The following is a 20,079-nucleotide window of genomic DNA, read 5'->3' on the forward strand; positions in this document are numbered from 1 at the left end:
TGATTGATGATTGGTTGGGAGAGGGCCCAACTCACTGGGGGCAGTGACACTCCTGGGCAGGTAGTCCAAAATGGTATAAGAAGGCTGAGCAAGCCATGGGGAACAAGCCAGTAAGCAGCACTCTGCTGTGGCTGTGGTTCCTGCCTCGAGCTCCCGCCCTGACTTCCCTGGATGATGACATCTATAAGCTGAGATACAGCCCTTCCTTCGTAAGCTGACGTTGTTCATTGTATTTTATCACAGTAATAAAAACCCTAACTAAGTCAGCACCCATCCCATCCTCCCAGAGAAGGAAAAATTAGGAAACAATGCCAGGGAGATGGCTCGCCAGTAAAGTGTTTGCTGTCTAAGCATAAAGACCTGAATTCTAGCCCCAGTATCCACATTAAAAAAAACAAAGCTGTGTGCTGAGGCAGGTGCTGGCAACTCTGGGAGTCAGAGGCAGAGACAGGTGGGTCCTGGGAGCTCACTGGCCGGCCAGCCTAGCCAGTCAGTGAGCTCCAGGTTCAGCAAGCACACCATTCCAAAAAAGTCAGGTAGAAAAGCAAACAAGGAAAACACCCAGTGTGCCCTATGACCTCCACACGCATGTGCACAGATATGTCCATACCTAGATATACACGAAACACATATACACACCATCAAAAAATAAAAATGCTGTTTAAATTAAGAAGCTCATCCAAGGTTACACAGAAAGAGGTGCCAGAGCTACGATTAGATCCAGCTCCTGCCTCTAGAGGCCAAGGACTTAACCAGGACCCTCCGTCCAACAGGTCTGTTCTCTCCTGCTTTAACTTTATAGTATATATTTATATCAGGAAAAAAAGTTCACCAAAGAACTGTCCCATTAACAAGGGGAGAGTAAGTCTTCAGTCTCTGTGACGCTGTGTGAAGAGAAAATGGTGGCTCCCAAGGACAAGAGACTGATTGTGAAGTCAGAGAGGTCCACAGTCAGACCTGGCCATGGTAGCCAATAGGGTCACCGGAATACCAGAAAGCCCTCCAGCCTCTCTAGGGACCACCCTATACATTGTGGATGATGGCATGCTCTCCAAGCCTCCGTCTCAACCCCTGTCCTTCTCCCACCCAGGGCATAACTGCCTCCTGTTGGATGAACACATCTTTGGCACATAAATGGGTCTTCTGAGATCATGAGACAGAGATTCACCATTCTGAACCCAGCATACCACCCGCCACCATGGAGAGGCACTTGGTGAACTAACACCACAGACAGAATGCTCATAAACAGTCAAGGGAGGACTCGATGACACATGGGGAGAGACTCGTGTTGATGCTACCAGCTTGAGACTATCACGGTGAGAGTAACTTGAAAGTTAAGAGCAATAAACTCACAGGGGAAGCCAAGAACCTTGAAAGGGAGAGAGACCTGAGCGGATTAATACAGTGTACTTGCGGAGTCACGTGAGCAGCATAATATTTTATATGAAAACAGAGGCAGACCCCTTAAGCCACTTCGAGATAGTCAATAAAGAGGTGCTTGTCACTCCACTATCATGCTGACCAAGACCACGCGTCCAACAACGCCTGGAAGATTGCTTCAATCACTTCCGCATGCAGTGTGGGGGGCCCTGAATGGCGCCATTAAAAAAAAAAAAAAAAAAAAAAAAAAAAAGGAAATGCTGGGCTCATACTGTCCATCAGATTAAGGTCTTTTAGGCAGCTTGGTGTAGTCATAAACCAGGGAAGAAAGTGATTATGACGGTGGGGGAGGTGAGGTTTGGGCAGCAGCTCTCAAAGCCCTGCCATTGCTGTTTTCTGAGACCTGGGCGCTCTACGCTCCTGGCTGCTATTGGTCCTCACTCCTCCCGCATGTGCCTGGCAACGTCATGTTCTGATTGGCCCACGTTCATGGACGCTGGCAGAGCTCATTTGCCAAAGGAGGTGTGAATGCGTCTTTAAGGGAGAACCCACCAACTAACCCCGCCATCTCCATCCTCGCCCAGGAAACCTGCAAGGCAGGCATACAGATGTGCTCTCTCCCTTTGTGAGAATGAGTGACATAGCAGGAAGGCTTGTTAAACACAGTCTTCTGATGATTATCCTGGCTTTCATCACAGCCTTTAAAGTATATGTAAATGACGGAGACCTAGGTGTCAGCAGTCACATTTAAATATAAAATAGAGGGCTGGATATCTCAGATGCCTAAATTACTATTAATCATATGCAAATGCTAGCTCACGGATTCCTTTTATATCTGAAGAGAACAAATGACTGCATCAAAATCTTGCCTCTAGGTACTCAAGGAGAAGGGGGATCTACTCGAGTAGGGAAGGGATGGATAACCAGGTTTGTTTGAAAACATCCAGGAACCAACTAATGAGAATAGAAATGATGTTTAATTATGGTCAGAAACCTGTCATTCAATGCATCCCTTCATTAAAAAAAAAAAAAAAAAAAACACTTCAGCAAAAAATATATTGCTATAGCCAATCATAGTAACACATGCTATGATCCCAGCACTCAGAAGGCTGATGTCAGAGACAGCCAAGAGTTCAAGGTCAACATGGGCTACATAGAGAATTTGAGGCAAGCCTGGGCAGGTTAGAAAGACTCAAAACAATAACAAATGTATTACCAATGGGCCCTGAATTGAGCACTATTTTTTTTTTAAATACAGAGCAATGAGACCCTTTCTTGTTCCAAACATAAAGTGTGTCTGATTTTAAAGTCTTGAAATAATTTGCCAAGTTCCAATCTAATTATGACTGAGATTCAAGTTAACTGAGTGAGTTCTAGAGATACGTTTTTCAGATTCTAGTTGGCAGCAAGCAGAGATGCCAGATACCTTCAAAATATGCCGTGGAATAGAAAGGGAGTCAATTAAAGCAAAGGGGAAAAAGATTTTCTTTCCGGGCTTAGTCTCTAGAAATAGCACCCATGTACAGCTTATTCTACTGACTCAGAATCTCTTCTGTTGTGTAAGATTTTTCTGTAATTTACCCTAACGTTCCTGGAAACCAAGATGAAAGTCCATTCTTTGTGTAGTGCTGGGGAGGGGGGGGGGAAAGACCTTAAATTTACATAAAATAACATATCTGCATTATCATGTCTTATATATCATATCATGAATATATTTAAATAGATGTATAGAGACCCTGGGACATGATAACTTTATCACTATGACCTCTTTCAGTTAGGAAGATCATAAAATCATAGGCTTTTTTTTTTAAACCAGAAAACATGCATTACTATATCTTAATGATTATGTCATATATAGTGTTTTTATTAAAATTTACATTCTGCCTTCAAGGAGAGCCAGAGGGTAGGTATCTAAGAAACTTCTGTAAAAATCCAGAGATCTTAATCCTTCAGTGCAGGTGTGGGAGGGGAGGGAAACATTGAGACTGACTCTGGCTTATCGCCCACCTAGGGCTACTGTTAATTTTAAAGCTTACTATTCCAATTTTTTTGTCAATGTTCACCTTCCAGTTACCGTCTAAGGCAGATCAACAGTCAGTGCAGGATCAGATGTCCGGGTTGTTGAAGCCTGGGCTCTGAGAATTACTTTTACTGGAAAAAGTTTCGAGCACGAGAGGCCACATGAATTATTCATCATCTGCCAGGTGCCAACCCTGAATGCCGTCATGTCATGCCTCCTGACAAGTGTGCTCATGTGAAGCAGATCCAGGTGCCCCAGTCCTCCAAGTGCCCAGGAGAATGACAAAGCTGAGCCAGGCTGAGCTGACCCGAGGTGCTGTGTCTCAGGCAGAGCCAGCATCGAAGGGAGAGGGCACAAAGCCCATCTGCCTTCTGCCACATCCCCTACTGCCTGCTCTCCAGAAACCAAGGTAACCCAGCCTCATCCCTCACTGAGGAAGGAAGTCTCCCCCAAAACAAAACTGCAGAGAAAATATCCCAGGGGCAGCATCCAAACTGAAACAAAACTTTCAGAAACACAATAACAAGTGTTTGACCACTGTCAGAGAGGACGCCCTTAAAGTACCCAGCTGATTGGCCTGCCCACCTGCTGTGCTTCTGTTCAAAACAGCCCTGTCCAGTCTAACATCCCTGTTCATTAATATCTACAGGTATGCTGACATGTGAGATAGGCATTTTATGTTAAGTATGTGCTTTTGGAATACATAGGTTTCTATGTTAACGTAAAAAATAAGCATACCATGGTTTTACCAACAGAAAGAGCCCTGTATCTTTCCTTCTTACTAAAGATAGTCCCCTGCTAGACACAGATGCCAAGTTTACAAAATGACACTCAAACCTTTGCAGTCTTCAGAGATGTGGTGAGGGTCCACTACTGCCGTCATTTCCGGCATTAACCTGTACCAGCCTCTGGTCCTGGCTTTGCTTCCCTTGGCGCACAGAAGGACTGAGTCCACTCCTCAGAAACTAGGCTGGGCCTGGCTCTTTTCCCAGGAGTTTGTGGGCTGAGTTAAGTCAGGGAGAGGTGTGTATCGTGGGTGTGCGGCTGGCCCAGGAAGAACAGGGAGTTTCCTGTGTGGTTCTAGCACCTTCCTCACCTACAGAGCTCTCCTCCCAACATTCCCACAGCCCAGAGGACCACTTGTAAGAGCCTCTCAGATCCCTGACACCACAATTTCAAACACAGCTGGCTGCTTCTGAGAAAGACTCTGAGAAAACACACCAAGAATGTTCCTATGATTCGGCTCAATTTGCACAATCCAGAATCCAGATTTTGGTCACGGTCATTTCACAATAGCTCTGAGAGGAGACGCAGTGAGAGAAGGATGATATCCCTCCCACTCCCCATCACACTTTTCCAACCTTTCCCTAAATGAATTGCCATCTTAACCAGATGGGGTTTTATTACAGTTATTTTTAATACTAGGATAAGAAAGACACAATACAACTGTAGGGACTTTTTTTTATTAACACCTGCTCATCTTGGCTCTGGGAACTGTTCTCTGATAAAGCACTGGAATGGGATAGTTTTTGAACCATTTTCTATCAGGTACAGGCTGGAGAAAGCAATGTCTTTATGTGTAAAGGCATCCCTACCCCCAGGCCCACCCCCTACCCCTTTGGCCAGGAATACTCAAGACTGACTTGCATAACCCAGTTACTTATGAACACCTGGGACTTTTGCATATAGGAGAAGTTATGGAGACTCAAATTCAATGGGAAAGAACACTTAAGACAAACGCCCTCAGCATTGGGTATGTGGATGGCCTAGGAGAGAGAAGGAGATTGATTGGGAGGGAAGATACTGAATTCTTCCAACAGGGAATCATCACTAGTACCCATTCTGAGATAGTAATTTAATGCAAAGTCCAGCATTCACTCACTGGAGAAAAATGATTTAATTGAAACACATTAGTTAATAACAAATCTGATCAATTCAAGATCCCAGTTGTCTCTTTTCCTGCATATAAGTTTGTTCTGGAGTGGCTCTGGCTGCCACCATACTCAAGAGTCCTCCACTCCCCTTCTCTAGCGCAGGTTCACTGCCTGGGACTCAGGACCTCTGATAATGTCCTCCTGACCTGCCAAGATACCAGGCACCAGACACAGGGCCATAACTAAATCCCTCACTGATAAAATGTTTGGCATCTGCAGAGCTGTCATGTGTCAGCTGGTTCCAAGAGGCCACTGGCATTGATGGAAATCTGATTGCACCTGCTGCCTGGCAGTCTTGTGACAGTGATTCTCTCTATTTCAGCCCTAATGTGTTATTTTGTTATTGACAGTGTCTTGAGACTTTTGCCATCTGAATACCAACCACACAAGTCTATTGCAGTTGCAGCCTTGATTCTTGGTGGCCTTCAATTAAAACTTAAAGGAAGCTAGTCTCCTAAACTCAGATTACTATTCCTAGATAATTTTAAGTAGAGAGATGAGAAGAGGGTATGGGCAGAGAGCTATAACTCAGTGACGTGCTTGGCTCACAAGCATGAAGCCTGAGCTCCACCCTCAGAACCCATGTAAAAAGCTGGTGTTGTGAAACGCTTGTAACTCCTGTCATGGTAAGATGCGAGGGGAGACAGGAGGATCCCTGGTACTCCTTGCCTAGCTGCCTAGTCCACTTGGTGAGGTTCCAGGTCAATGAGAGACTCTGTCTCATACAAAATGGTAGACGGTGCCTGAGGAATGACACATAAACTTGTCTCTGGCCTCCACTTGCTCATATGCACACACATGTACACACACACACACACACACACACACACACACACATAGAATGTGGGGGGGGGGAGAGAACAAAGGCTAGTAGTGGGCTTCATTTACTCTCTGGAGCTAAAATAGTCCTGGCTAAAAGTATGACTTCCTGTCCCTCATAGACTGGACAACTGAGAACAGAGAACATTTAGTATTGAGACTTTTCTTACTGAGAAAGCAATTCCCCCTGGTCAGCCTCCCCCACACATGACCTCTGTTGAACCAGACACTTTTCTTGGCAGTTTATTCAAATCAAACTGTTAAAACACATAGCCACTTAGTAGTTAAATGGCTGTGGTATGTTACAAACTCAGGGACCTGGGTGTTCCTGACCTGACAGGACCAGGTCACCTTTGAAGTTGGGACAAACCCTGCTTCTGTAACTGCTCCTGAGAAAGTGGTTGTCACATAGCAAATGAACACACCAGACTGCTTTCAGTGGTGTACCTACCTGTCTTTGAGAAATGCTTGCGTAAATGTTGTCGAACAGGCTTCTCAGCCGGGTTTAATATTAATATACCTGTGTGTCATCTAACTAAGAGATGAATAAGATAAGAAGCATTTCATAAATTTATTTGACCAGAGTAGCTCTGAGCTTTGTGTAACTATTAACCACAGTTTCGAGCCTGCTAGCCTAAAAAACATTGGCAGGGATCTCAGAGAAACTTTACACTGTAGTTTGAAAGGAGAGAAGTCTTTAAAGGCCAAAGAATTTAGGGACTTGCCCAAGGCAGCCCAGAAAGTATGAAGACAATTTCTCTGCAGGTGGAACTGGGTTTTGCCATTCGCTCTGATGGCCCCAGTGGCTCCGGGTGCAGCAAGGTGTGTCCTGTGGCACTGCTATATTGCCCTGGGAATCACATGCCACAAACAGCAAACCTGACAACAGATCTCATTAAAAGATCTGGCCGAGGATGGCTTTGCAATCACAGAGCAGAAGATGAAGCCAACCAGGATGTAATTTACGATGAACTGTGAGCGAGGTGCAGTGGATCTCAGTAATGAAATACCCACAGGGTCCCTCACCTCATCTCTCAGACGGAGCACAAGAGACAGAAGCCTGAAGCAAATTGAATTTTATAAGAAGAGTGGCTCCACAATGAAAGACAAAAGCTAAATTTATTAAAAGGTCATATCCAATAAGGAAGAAGAACCTTCTAAACCTTGTCTAGAAGGATGGGAAAAAATGGACCTGTGTTCTAATGATGTCCTGCCCTAAGCCCTGGAGACCAGCCTCAGCTGGAGCTCGGCTGTAAGGACTAAAGGGATGGGTTTAGAGAGTTAAAAGGACAGTGCAGTTTATTTACCCCATGCCTAAACAGGGAGCTGAAACTCAGAAGAGTCTGTGGTGCCAACCGTGTATACATACTGAACCTGTGTCTATCCACCACAGCTCTAAGGCTGGACCATACGTTTTATGGACTCTACTAAGATACCAGCTCCTGGTGTATATTCTCTATGTATCTCGGCTTCACAAATTGAAAAATTGAATTGTGTCAGTTTTATTCTGAAATTACATTTGCTGAGCGCTTATATAAAGGTATTTCCCCTCCCTCCCTCCCTCCCTCCCTTCCTTTAGTTGAGGAGAGAATCCAGAGTCTTCCTTGTTCCTGCTCTCTTCGTGTTCTGGTCTGTCTGCACCCGACACTCCAGCCTATGCTCAGAAGCAGGAACCATCATCACCTCCACTGTAGGGCCGAGGCAAGAAGTTAAAGAATGGCCCAACATCACTCCAAACAAGGGTTTAGACACAAGCGGTAAGAATCAGAGAGTTTGCTTTGTGAGGTGAAGACCATTGTCAATGTCCATTTAACAGAGGTAGAAAGTAAACGTACGAGAAAAAGTTAAAATGTTCAAGGTCATTGCTCTGAGACAGATAAGTAAGGACCTGAACTTGGTCTGTAGGGCTGGGTCACTGCTGCAGTGAGATGTGTAGATCTGAGGACTCCACGCCCACATCTCGAGCTTATCTACAAAGTTCTGCTGACTGAACACAAGCAGACGACCAATCACCATCAGTGCCCATGGACACAACAGCGTGGACTTTGTGTACAGAGACCAACAACACACAACATGTGCTTGGTAGTGGTCACGTGATGTGCTCAGCAGTGGTCACATGATGAGAACTCCTGCTAGGCTCAGCAGACTGTAGCACTGAGTTTTCCACATCATGGAAAACCTGGCTCTTCCCCCTTGCAACAGTATCTTTTTGCCCTGGCTCTTAGGTCTCACTGGTAGAGAGAAACAAAAGCAATCTGTTTTTCCTGTAAAAAGAAACAGGCCATTTCTCTTTAGTGTCATTTGTCATAAAAAAAAGATGTAGAAACACTCCAGTCACCAGAGCTGGGAAAGTTATAAGGAGAAGAATATATTACTGCCCCATGATGAGATCCCATTTTGTTGAGTAAATCAGCATGACTTGCTACAGGGTGTGTTTTCATAACTTGTACACAAATTTCATTTTCATTTGCCTCATGAGTTACACATGACGACAGCAATGGCAAAATACTCCAGATAAAGCCCTTCCCCAGGGAGTGCAGGGGTGCTCCCCGCACTGTGCCCAGAGGGCTGCGTGAGCTTTGTGGTTTCTTTGCTGCTGACAGGTAGGGAACAGAATAAAAGTACCCTGAAAAACATGCATGCCATGGAAACGCTACCATGTCACCTTATCTCTCCACACCTTTCCCTCAGCATATTGCCAGAACCTTCTCTTTGAAAGTTGTCCTCAGAGTACATAAGAAGAAAAAGGATTCTGTGTTATAATAAAATAAAAACGTTTCCCCTGAGCCAGCAACTCCAGATCAACTCACCAGGGTATGTCGGGGGACTTTACACTTAATATTCTACATTTCCCTGTCTGTTTGACAACTCACTGACAAAAGCCTTTATATCCAGTCTCTAATGAGAGACTGTTTTACTTACAGTCTCAAGCACACTAATTACCCCCCAAGTTTTTCCTGTTAACTTTGGAAATACACAATGTCTTTTTTTTTCTTTTTTTAAATTTCATTTAATATTTTATTTACATTTAAGATGCCACCCCCCTTTCCCCATTTCCCCTCCCTAGAAAACCCCTGTCCCATGCCCCCCTTTCCTTTTTGCTTTTATACAATTTTTTTTTAATGTTAATCAAAGGCTTTATAAGTTTCGTAATGCTCAATCAGAAGCGTAACTCAATACCCAACCTAGATATAAAAACTATCTTTGACTGGTGGAGACCTGTGAACATCTGCCTCCATGCCCCCTCTCTCTTTCTCTCTCTCATCACCTAGCTTCTCCTCTCCTTCATCTTCTCTCCTTACTCCATCTCTTCCTCTCAGTACTCCTTCCCACTTAGCTCCTCCTACATATCACTCTTCCTGTTAAAGTAAAACTTTTCTCTCAAAATACAATTAGAGTATACTTATTCCTAATTGTACCAGTGAGGTACAAGATAGTCCTAATACCCAGTCCATCCATCATTTAGTTGACTAACCAGAACCTCTGTCATCTCTTCTAACTAAAACACTTACTTTTGATCCTGGCTTTTTTTTTTTTTTTTTTTTTTTTTTTTTTTTTTTGGCTTTAGAATGAATGTCAGCTGAAAACTATCTACTCAGATCTTTTCTCTCAAAGTAAATAGCCATGATTGGCTATGAGACTATAGGTCTTCAACCCCGTCAGAAATCCAGAATGACTGAGTTAACTGAAGTTATGGGAAGCACTAAACATAGCTTCTAAAACTTAGCCAATTTATAGAGACCGCTGAACACCTGAAAAGCCCCTATACTACCGAACGTTGGAGCATCAAATCTTCAGCCTTCTGGCCCAGAGTCATCTGACAGACCTTAGTGCTGCAGAATTATTAAGGGCTGATTACTCTGTCTAGGCAGATATAATCAGTCGACTATTCTGCATGTGTGTCCTTTTCTGGACAGTAATTTGTCTGTAGATGGAAAGAGGCAATTCTTGCCTAGTGGCTGTCACTGTACAACTGGAGTAACTCCAAAGATGCTCAATTTCTTCTTAGAATCCACAACAGGAAGCTGTCAGGAGCAGACAGGTCTCTAATCAGAATGGACATTAATATGTAAATATTTGTAGCGTCAATTCTATGGACTTCTGACGTTTTGAAAACCAACTATCCATGTAAGGTCACCTGGACTGTTGTCTGTTCATTCCTCTCAGCTATTTCTAAATAAAATATGGGAAACCTCCTAACAATAAACTCAAAGCCATGAATTTGCTATAGTCCCTTAACTCACAGGCTAACAATCTCAAATCAGTTAAAAAAGTTAAAGAAGGACTGGGTCTAAGCCTTGTATTCCTAAATGTGTTATACAGGCACAATGCCCATGAGAGTATCAATATTCATCTCACTTTTATATTAATAAGAAGCTCATACCAATGAAAACCTTAAATTTGAAATCAAAGTAAATTTTGTACCATTTAAGAAATTATAACTTCATCTTGATAATAATTATACAGATTTCTACCAATAGATTATGGCTATGCAATAAGTCCTAGCTAATCCTCCCTGTTCCAACAAAACCACTACTTTTCCCTAGAAAGACAGACCATTATTAACCACAATGTCTTTTCTCTGTTTGTGTTCAGATTTTGTGTCTTCCAGGAACATCATTTCTTTATTCCATCAAAGGGAGCTGAGTTAGCCACAGTTTCACAGAGTGAGTCAAAATCAAGAAAGTTATACCAAATAATGTGTTCCACTCTGCTCCTTCCAATGATCTTCTGCATCCTTCCCCAAAAAACTTTAAAAAAAAGTAACCCTCCCCCCCAAAAAAAACCCAACCAAACAAACAACAGCAAAAGCCTGCTATTAAGCCTTTCAAAAAAGCCGACACTGAAGTAGCCTTATGGAGGTTTTCAAGGATCCTAATAACCTGGACCCACTGGAGTCAAGAACAAAATTATATTTAGTACTATTTGCAAACTATGATCACATGATACCCTGTTCTATGCTCTGGAGCACAAAGCTGGGCTGGAGGGAGCCAGAGGTAGGCTTTCTACAACCCAAGCCAAGGGCTTGATAGCTAAGCTCCTGGAGGCTGCTCTAGTGCTGAGCAACCCAGAAGAATGCAAGCCTAGGTTCCATCCCAGCCAGCATCTGCCTGAGAAATGTCAGTTCTCCTGCTTTATCGTCTGGGCCTTCAGATAAGTCTTCACTTGAAGAAAGGGCTCGTAAACACACAACAAATCACTGCCACCTTGCCCAACCAATCCATTTTACAAAAAAAAAAAAAAAAAAGCAAATGATCGTCAGTGAGAATGGTGCCAAGTTCCATAGTGCTGGATCAAAGCAAGATTTCCCCAGCCCAAAGCTCTGAGCAACATCCACTAGTGTCTGAGCTCCTCCCAAATTACCAGGAACAAAGCTTCTGGTAGACACATCCTCTATCCCATCATACACTGCAGCAACACCCATCGGTGTACGTGCTCTTTTCAAATTATCAGGTAAAAGGTCTCTGGTAGACACGCCTTCCATCCTACCCATCATGCACTGCACTGCAGCTCGGTGTAAGCAAGACAGAGGCGGTTGTTACTATTATTAGCATCGTAAATTTTTAAGTACTAGACAAAGAGACTAGAGACTCAGCACAAGAAACGTTCTACAGTTTAATGAAAACCACAACAGCAAATTATATTCAATTGATGAAAATTGAATTTACACTTAAGTTAGGGCCAAAGCGGGTGAAAAGCCGTTGGTCTGCCCAAGGATCTGTGTGCTTTCTGTAACCTGTACTTTTATAGGCCTCTTTCTTAAAGTTTTGTTATGTAGTCAACCATAGCTGAACTGCCTATGTGGGGTTCGGTCCCAAGTGCCACTCAGAGAATGTCTCCAGTTACTTTTTCCTATCAGTCTCCCGGACTGTCTTTGGGCATACCTAGGGGGGTCGTTTTGATTGGGGATTGATAAAAGAGGTCCAGCCCACTGTGGGTGGTACCATCCCTAGGCAATTGGTTCTGAATCCATAAATCGGCCCACTGGTCATCAACCAGCATCCTGGGGGTTTCTGTTGTACTCGGCTGTGAGTTCCTTCTCTGGACAAAAGTTACTCTGTGTGTGAAGGCAAGCAGGTCTGCCTTCAATCTCCTATTTGAGTTCCTGCCTTGACTTCTTCCCTCAGTGAGGCTATGGTCTAGAATCGTAAGCTGAAATAAACCCTTCCTATTAGGAATTTCTGATACACAGGGACATCCACAGGAACACCGCATTCTTTTTTGTTTGGTTCAGTTTTATTTTTATTTGTTTATCAGGTTTTTCTGCATAGCCTAGGCTTCCTGGAACTGGCTCTGTAGACCAGGCTGGACTCATTTGCCTCCCAGGTGCTGGGATTAAAGGCGTGCACTGCCACCACCTGGATCCACAATTCTTTTAAAATATTGTTTAAATATAGCACAGAAAGGAGAGGGGCAGAAAAAATAGCAAGAACCTGGCCTGTTCTAGACAAAAAAAAAAATTAAAAATAAAATTTTTCTGGCATTTAATTTAAATGGATGGAAAAGAATCACTGGTTCCCAACAGCAGAGTGTAAATCTGCGCTGTAACAAGGTCTCTTGGGAACTTCTGAACATCTCACAGCCTCTCTAGTAGCACCTAGAAGGCTTGACATTTGTTTAAGTCAAAGGGCAAAGACCTTGTTCTGCAGTCAGTGTCTGACAGAAGCCAGATAGATAGCCCTTCCTGCCTATAACAAGAAAGCAGATGTTCCTCTTATGAGACAGAACAATCCTTCAAGAGGAATCTCCAGCAACTGACCCACTTACTAGTGACAGCATTGGTTTAAAAATATCATCACTGCACTTAGAGTCAGCGGAGAGCCCTTGTTGAGCTCTTAAAACGCTCAGGGATTAACGAGAGCATTTTCTATATGTTCCTACTAATACGTACGTTTTTCTTTGAGTTGCAATTACTATTCCTACTTAAAATTTTTAAAACATATTTTTAATTATATAAATGCATGTGTCTATGTGTACATGTGTGCAAGTGGTATAAGTGGAGGCCAGAGGCATTAGATTCCTCAGGGAGCTTGAGATACAAACAGCACCCTGTAGGTGCTGGGAACTAAACTTCAGTCCTTGTCAAGAGCAGTATAGTCTCTTAATCATGGACCCATCTCTCCAGCCCCTGTACCCATTTTACAGATGAGACCATCAGGGATTTAGGGGAGCTATATCTCTGCCCAAGGCCAAGTTGAATGGAAAAAGAGGTCTTTCTGAAGTTCGCTCTTGTACAATTTCAGACCATATCGTTGACATCAAGACATATCTCTGTGAGGTGGGAGCAGTAGAGGCCCTTTGGGGTAAACAGAGCTGAGGCACAGACTGAGAACAAACAGTATAGAGACACCAGCCCAAGGTTTAAGTCAGAGCTAGGTCTCTTAGGATTTAGTGTGTCTTTTGAAATTAGAGAATTCTGCTGCTAGAAATGACCATGGCCATGCAAGAACATCAAAGAGACAGAGAGTCCGCACAGCAGAGGGAGGACGGGGACCTTTGCTCCGACAAACTGAGAGGTGCCAGATTGTAGGAACTTAAGAGACTCTTAGCATGTTGGCTTCCTTCTTCACCAAAATGCAGCATCTTGCAGCCCTTGTTACAAGGACATTTCTTAGGAGGACAGGGGTTTTTTTTGTCTTTTTTTTTTTAAGTGGCACTTATAAAATAGTCTGAGTCAGAGACACAAACAGCTACTTAAAAGTGCAGTCTGGAATGAAGAACCCCAGTGTGGCAGCTTGCAAGGCCTCGGCTACCTCAGGGCAAACGCTGCCCTGTACCATGGTGAACAGCCCTGATGAGCTGGCACTTAGTTTCACAAACAGCTGACCTGCCCAACAGCAAAGAGACAGAACCTGCCATCAGCCAGCCCACTTAGCTGAGGGCAGCGGCCCACAGATGCCAGCAAGCAGAAGGCAGAAGACCCAGCACAGCCAGAACCTGCCAGAAGGTTCCTACCTACATGACATGTGCAAATGGCTCCTGAAAAGGAATTGGGTGTTCTGTGTTTATAGGCATCTAGCCCGTCATATGATGAAGACAGACCAAGACAAGACAAATCTGAGAGTGGTGGTTTCTACTAAATAGAGAGCCTGCCCATCACTTGGTTAATAAGCCAGTTACTTAGAAAGCCTTAATTTTTAATTTCAATAATAATCTAGTCTTTATATAATCAGCTTTTGCATTTAATTCTCAAACCTTTTTCATATCAATATGAAATTCCATACTTCCCCTTGAGATTTTAGTAGATCATTCTATAATTGGTATATAGATCATTCTGTAATTGACATATGCTAAGTATTTTAAGGTAAGAATGCTTTTGGTGAAATACTTCCTTAAATATATTTAAGCGTTCAGTTTAGAAATCTCTCTAGATTCAAATCAATACAATTTTAGAAGAAAATTGTGCCAGAAATGAAGAAAAAGGAAAAACTAATCCCCCAAGGGAACCACTCACTAACTTTCCTATTAGTTTATGAGGATTAAAAAGATACCAGACACATGGCTGGATGTATTCTGGTTCCCACCAGAATTCAGAAGTCCAGAGACACAGAGATGGTCTTAAAGCCCAAGAGCAAACAGATTATGAAAGGAAAAGTCTTGGGCAGCCATCAGACTGGCAGCCACTCTGATGGCAGAGGCATGGAGCACAGCCTTTCACGTTTTCAGAGAAAAATGCCAAAGACATCACACACACACACACACACACACACACACGCACCACACACACCATACACACACGCACACCACACACACACACACACCACACACACACACCACACACACACACACACACACACACCACACACACACCACACACACACACACACACATACACGCTCCTTGTATATCTATTCTAGACCACGGAACCTGTGGCCAGAACAAGGAATTGTGAGGTATGCATCAACTTTAGTAACTTCTCATGCAGCCTTTCTGAAAATATTACTGGGAATTGACTCAAACAGGAAGGTAATTGATCCCCAATCAACAATGCCAAGGAAATGTGGGGAGTGGGGCTGGAGAGATGGTTCAGTGGTTAAGAAGGATTGCTGGTCCTCCAGAGGACCTGAGTCAGGTGGCTCTTGACCACCTGTACCCTGCCTCAAGCCCTCTTTCTGGGGCTGTAATCACTGGGCTCACACAAACCCACATACAGAAGACACGCATCATTTTTTAAAATAATAAAAATTAAACCATTTGCAGAGATAAGTAGGCAGCAGATCTGGAAATTGGTGAATCCAAGGCAGAACACATCAGAGGGTTCTAGGAAACACTCCAAGCAGGAGGGTGTTATCCAACAACCAATGATTAAGTCATTAACAAAACAATGACTTCATGTAAACTAAAAATCTCTACAAGAAAGGGATTACCCAAATAAAGGTAAAGTAACCCTCTTCTGAAAAAGTAAGAGCTGCTAGGAGTACCTTTGACCATGACTTGACAATGGTCTGTCAGAGCAGTGGTTCTCAACCTGTGGCTCACAAAGCTTCTGGGGAGCCAACAGCTCTTTCACAGGGGTCAAATTCAGATAACCTGCATGCCAGATATTTACATTATGATTACAGTTTATTATGGCAAGAGTACAGTTATGAAGTAGCAATGAAAATAATTGTATGGTTAGGGGAATAACCACAGCACGAGGAACTGTGTTAAGGGGGTCACAGCACCGGGAAGGCGGAGAACCTCTGCTTTAGACTCAGGCAGATTCAGTTCACAGAACAGTGTCTTCTCTCGGGCTGGAGAGTTGGTTCAGTCAGTGAGAGTTGGCAGCTCAGGTGTGAGAACCTGAGTTTAGAGCTCAGAACCTACACAAAAGAGCTGGTACCCTGGTGTGAGACAGGAGGATACATGGGGCAAGCTCCAGGTCCAATGAGAGACTTTATCTTTAAAAAAATGAGGTGCAGAGCAAGTGAGGAAGACACCCAATATTGACCTTTGACCTCGACATGTGCACCTACTGTACACATGAACACATACATGCATATATGTATAGACACAGTAGGCACCGTCCTAATGCTTGCTTCTGCTTCAAGAATATGAAAATAATTTTTAATGTTAACAATGTTTTATTCTGGTGCATTACTCTGTTTCTATTGATAAAACAAAATACCTAAGGCTGGGTCCTTTATTTTAAGGTGGGGTTTATTTCGCTCACAGCTTTGAGGGCTACAAGTTCAAGCTTGAGTGAACTCAAGGCCATCTGTTCGGTCTCTGGTGAGGACTCTGTGGCAGATGGCACAACAGGAAGCCAGAGAGATGCAGGAGCCATGCCTTCATGTTATATAACCTACCCTCAAAAAGCAGAGTCTCACTGTGCTGGCCTGTAATTCACTATGTCGAAGAGGCTGGCCTGGAACTCATAGAGATCCACCTGCCTCTTACTCCTGAGTTCTGGGATTCAAGGTATTCCCCACCACGTCCAGCATGACCCACTCTCAAAGGAACTAACAGATGCCCCATGAGGAGTACATCAATCCCTTCAGTGATGGTTCCTAAATGACATGTCTTGAGCTAAATCCCACCTTCTGTAGCTTCCTCCTTAACACGGCCACTTGGGGACTATACTTTCAATGCACAAGCTTTTGGGGAACACATTCAATCATACCAGTTTAATCTCTAAAAATTGACTTAATAATAAACAAAGGGCATGAAAGTTAGGATATTTAAAGTGTGTTAACTTTGACAGTGAAACAGTAGCATCCAGAGGCTGTAGAGATGGCTCATGCCAGGCAATCATCAGGGCCAGCGGTCCACCCCCAGCCCTTAGTAAAAGGCATGTGCATGTACCTGTAGTCTCAGCACTGGGAGGCAGACCAGGACTCCCACAGTGTGCTGCTCAGCCAGAATAGCTAAGTCAGGGAGCCCCTAGGTAAGTCTCAAAAAACAAGGAGGGAGAATTGTGGAGGAGGGACAACCAACATCAACCAATGGACACCTCACAGGCACACACTGGCATTCACACACTTGGTGTGAGCACACACAGATTCGCACACACATTCAAACACATAATAACTGAAATAAAAAATAATATATACTTGAGAGCAGTCAAAATGTAAAATGATCACATAGGGATGTAAGGGGGAACTATAATAATCTTCTCATGTTTAATAGGGACTAAGTATAGTCAGATTAATATAGGAGGCTAATATTCAGAATTAACAAAGTAATTCTATATCAATAATATATTTAAAGCTACTAACACCCTAGCAGGAAGCTATCTAAGAAACAGTGTGGGTAGAAGTGTGAACAAAAACCTGCTATTTAGAATTACAACCTACCCACCAGAAATAAAAAGTCAACAACTGCAAGCAGTCATGTCTGCTGTCAAAGCGCCACGCACAGGATCCTTCAGGGACAGAGATGTGCTGTCTTAACTAAAGCAGAGTTGATGCTTTGGCTGTGGCATCATACCACACTGTATTATAAGGTATTGCCCTGTTGCAAGAGAGAATTACACAAGAAAGCTGATTTAGTGACTGCATTCTTGAGTCTGCCAAGCAAGCACATCTACAGACACGCTTGGTGGCTGCTGTGATGGTGGCATCGGTGCTGGGCTCTCGCTCCTCCTTTTGTGAAGCCTCCTCTGAAAAGAAGCTCCTCACGAAACACCTCAGACAATTGCTAAGGTAAATTAAAGCCTAAATAAGTGGAGAGACACACTGGGTGCGTGGACTGTAAAATTAATATTAAGAGTCAATTTCCCGAAGTTAATGTGTGAACTCAGGATAATCCCAGCAGTGTCTGAAGGTGTTAAACATATGCAGACAAACTGGTTTTTAAAACAGACATGGTGTACACACCTGTAATATCAGCACTCAAGAGGCAGAGGCAGGAGGATTGCTGCAAGTTCAAGACCAGCTTGGTCTATTTAGCAAGTTCTAGAACAGCCAAGATCCTATCTCCCAAAACCTAAAAATAAATAATAAAATAAAAACAGACACAAAAACATAAAGGACCCAAGTGTGTCAAAACAATCTTCATTCCTTCCTTTTTCATTTATTTATTTTGTGTATATGTGTGTATATGAGTACATGTGTGTGTGTGTATGATGTGTGTACGTTGTACATGAGTATACAAGTCTGTGTATGTAAGCATATATATGTTTATGGTGTGTGTGCATGTGTGTGCGAGTGCATGTGTGTATATGTAAATGTATGTATGTGTATGTACATATGTATGTGTGGGAGCATATCTGTGTATGTGTGTGGTGTATATACATGTGTGTGAGAGTGTACATGTGTGTATGTAAATATATATATGTTTGTGGTGTGTGTGCATGTGTGTGAGAGTGCATGTGTGTGAGAGTGCATGTGTGTATGTAAGTGTGTATGTATGTACATGTGTGTGTATATGTGTGTATGTGTAAGTGTATTGTGTGGTGTATGTTCATGTGTGTGTGAGAGAGGGTGTGTGCACATGTGTGTGTTTGTACGGAGATCCCAGAGCCTCATGAGGACAAGGCATGTGCTCTACCACTGAGCTACATTTCCAGTCCCACAAAAGTAACCCTTTTAAACAGTTTGTTTTAAACACACTTACTTATTGAGTGTTTATGGACACCCAAGAGCATGCATCTGGAGGGCACAAGGTGACAGTCAAGGGTCCATTCTCTTCTACTCTGTGGGTCCCAGGTAGCAAACTCAGTTCATCAGGCTTGGTAGCAAAAACTTTTGCAGACTGAGCCACACATTCAAAGCAGTCTTTTAAAATATTACTTCTTTTACTTTTTGAGATCATAATAATTACATCATTTCCCTTCCCTCCCTCCAAACCATCCCATAATACTCCTCCTTATTCTCTTTCAAATTCATAGCCTTTCTCAATTATATATATGTATATATGTACATATATATGTACATATATATCTCAAAGGTTGTCTTTTAATGAAGGCTGTATAACACATATACTCATGTACAAACATACACACATGCATACACACACAAACACGTACTCACACACATACACTCACGTACTCACATACACATACACAAAACAAATAAGTAAATAAAGGAAGGAATGAAGGTTGTTTTGACACACATTTATGTTGTTTATGGTCCATGCTCTACTCTAATGTGATGTGAGGTTAATCCCTCATCTGGGTGTCACCTTTGCTAATAGTATTCCTTTATTTAGTTGCATTGGTATATTTATAAAAGATAGATTGATAATACATACTTTTAAATGTAACCTTCTTAGTGTTACTTGTGTGTACGTTTTCAGAACTGACCACTTGGTATTGGATAACCAATTCATATGCTCTTCTCTGGGGAAGACCCGTCTCCTGCTCCCAGCATTCCAGTCTCCCGTAGCTCGTCCAATAGGGTTGAGGCATTGTGGTCTTTCCCCTGTTCACTTGGACATGCCTATTATTGTCCGTGTTCAGCTCACATTTAGGCAGTCATGTTGGTAAAGCGTCTGGGCATAGCTTCTGACATTACTAGGCGACAGAGTCTCATAGCAAACTCCCTGACTCTCTGGCTCTTACAATCTTTCTGTCCCTCTTCTGTGTGACAACTGAGCTTTAGGTCCAAAGTAACCTTTTAAAAAGCCAAAAGGGGATGGGATGGCTCAGTCATTAAGGCGCTTGATGAGTCAGCATGAGAACCTCAGGTCACATTCTGGGGCCACATAACAGTCAGGTGTGTGGTATGCACTTGTGATCCTAGCCTTAGAGAAGCAGAGACAGATGGACTAGGCTGACTTTGACCAGACTAGGCTGACTTTGACCAGACTAGGCTGGCTTTGACGGGCCAGCTTAGTGAAAGCAATGAGCTCCAAGCAAAACTGAGAGAAACTGTCTCAGAACCAATGTGGACAGGAATGACTGAAGAAGGCACCCAAGGTTAGCATCTGGCCCCCCCACACAAGTGCAGACATGAGCATGTACATCTGCACACACATCCACACACATGCATATACACAAAGAAG

The 20,079-nt window shown here is 43.2% G+C and overlaps 1 protein-coding gene across 1 annotated transcript in view; it reads right to left on the bottom strand.

The window, feature by feature from the left end:
• Ablim1 (actin binding LIM protein 1) overlaps positions 1–4,382 on the bottom strand; it is a 202,373-nt gene extending 197,991 nt beyond the window's left edge. Inside the window, exon 1 of the mRNA XM_076925713.1 lies at positions 4,238–4,382. Within this exon, the coding sequence (XP_076781828.1) occupies positions 4,238–4,292 (55 nt within the window). The 5' untranslated portion in view covers positions 4,293–4,382. The remainder of the gene's footprint in view (positions 1–4,237) is intronic.
• Between the last annotated feature and the right edge of the window lie 15,697 nt (positions 4,383–20,079).

This window comes from Arvicanthis niloticus, chromosome 1 (assembly GCF_011762505.2).
Source record: "Arvicanthis niloticus isolate mArvNil1 chromosome 1, mArvNil1.pat.X, whole genome shotgun sequence".
Classification (NCBI taxonomy): domain Eukaryota; kingdom Metazoa; phylum Chordata; class Mammalia; order Rodentia; family Muridae; genus Arvicanthis; species Arvicanthis niloticus.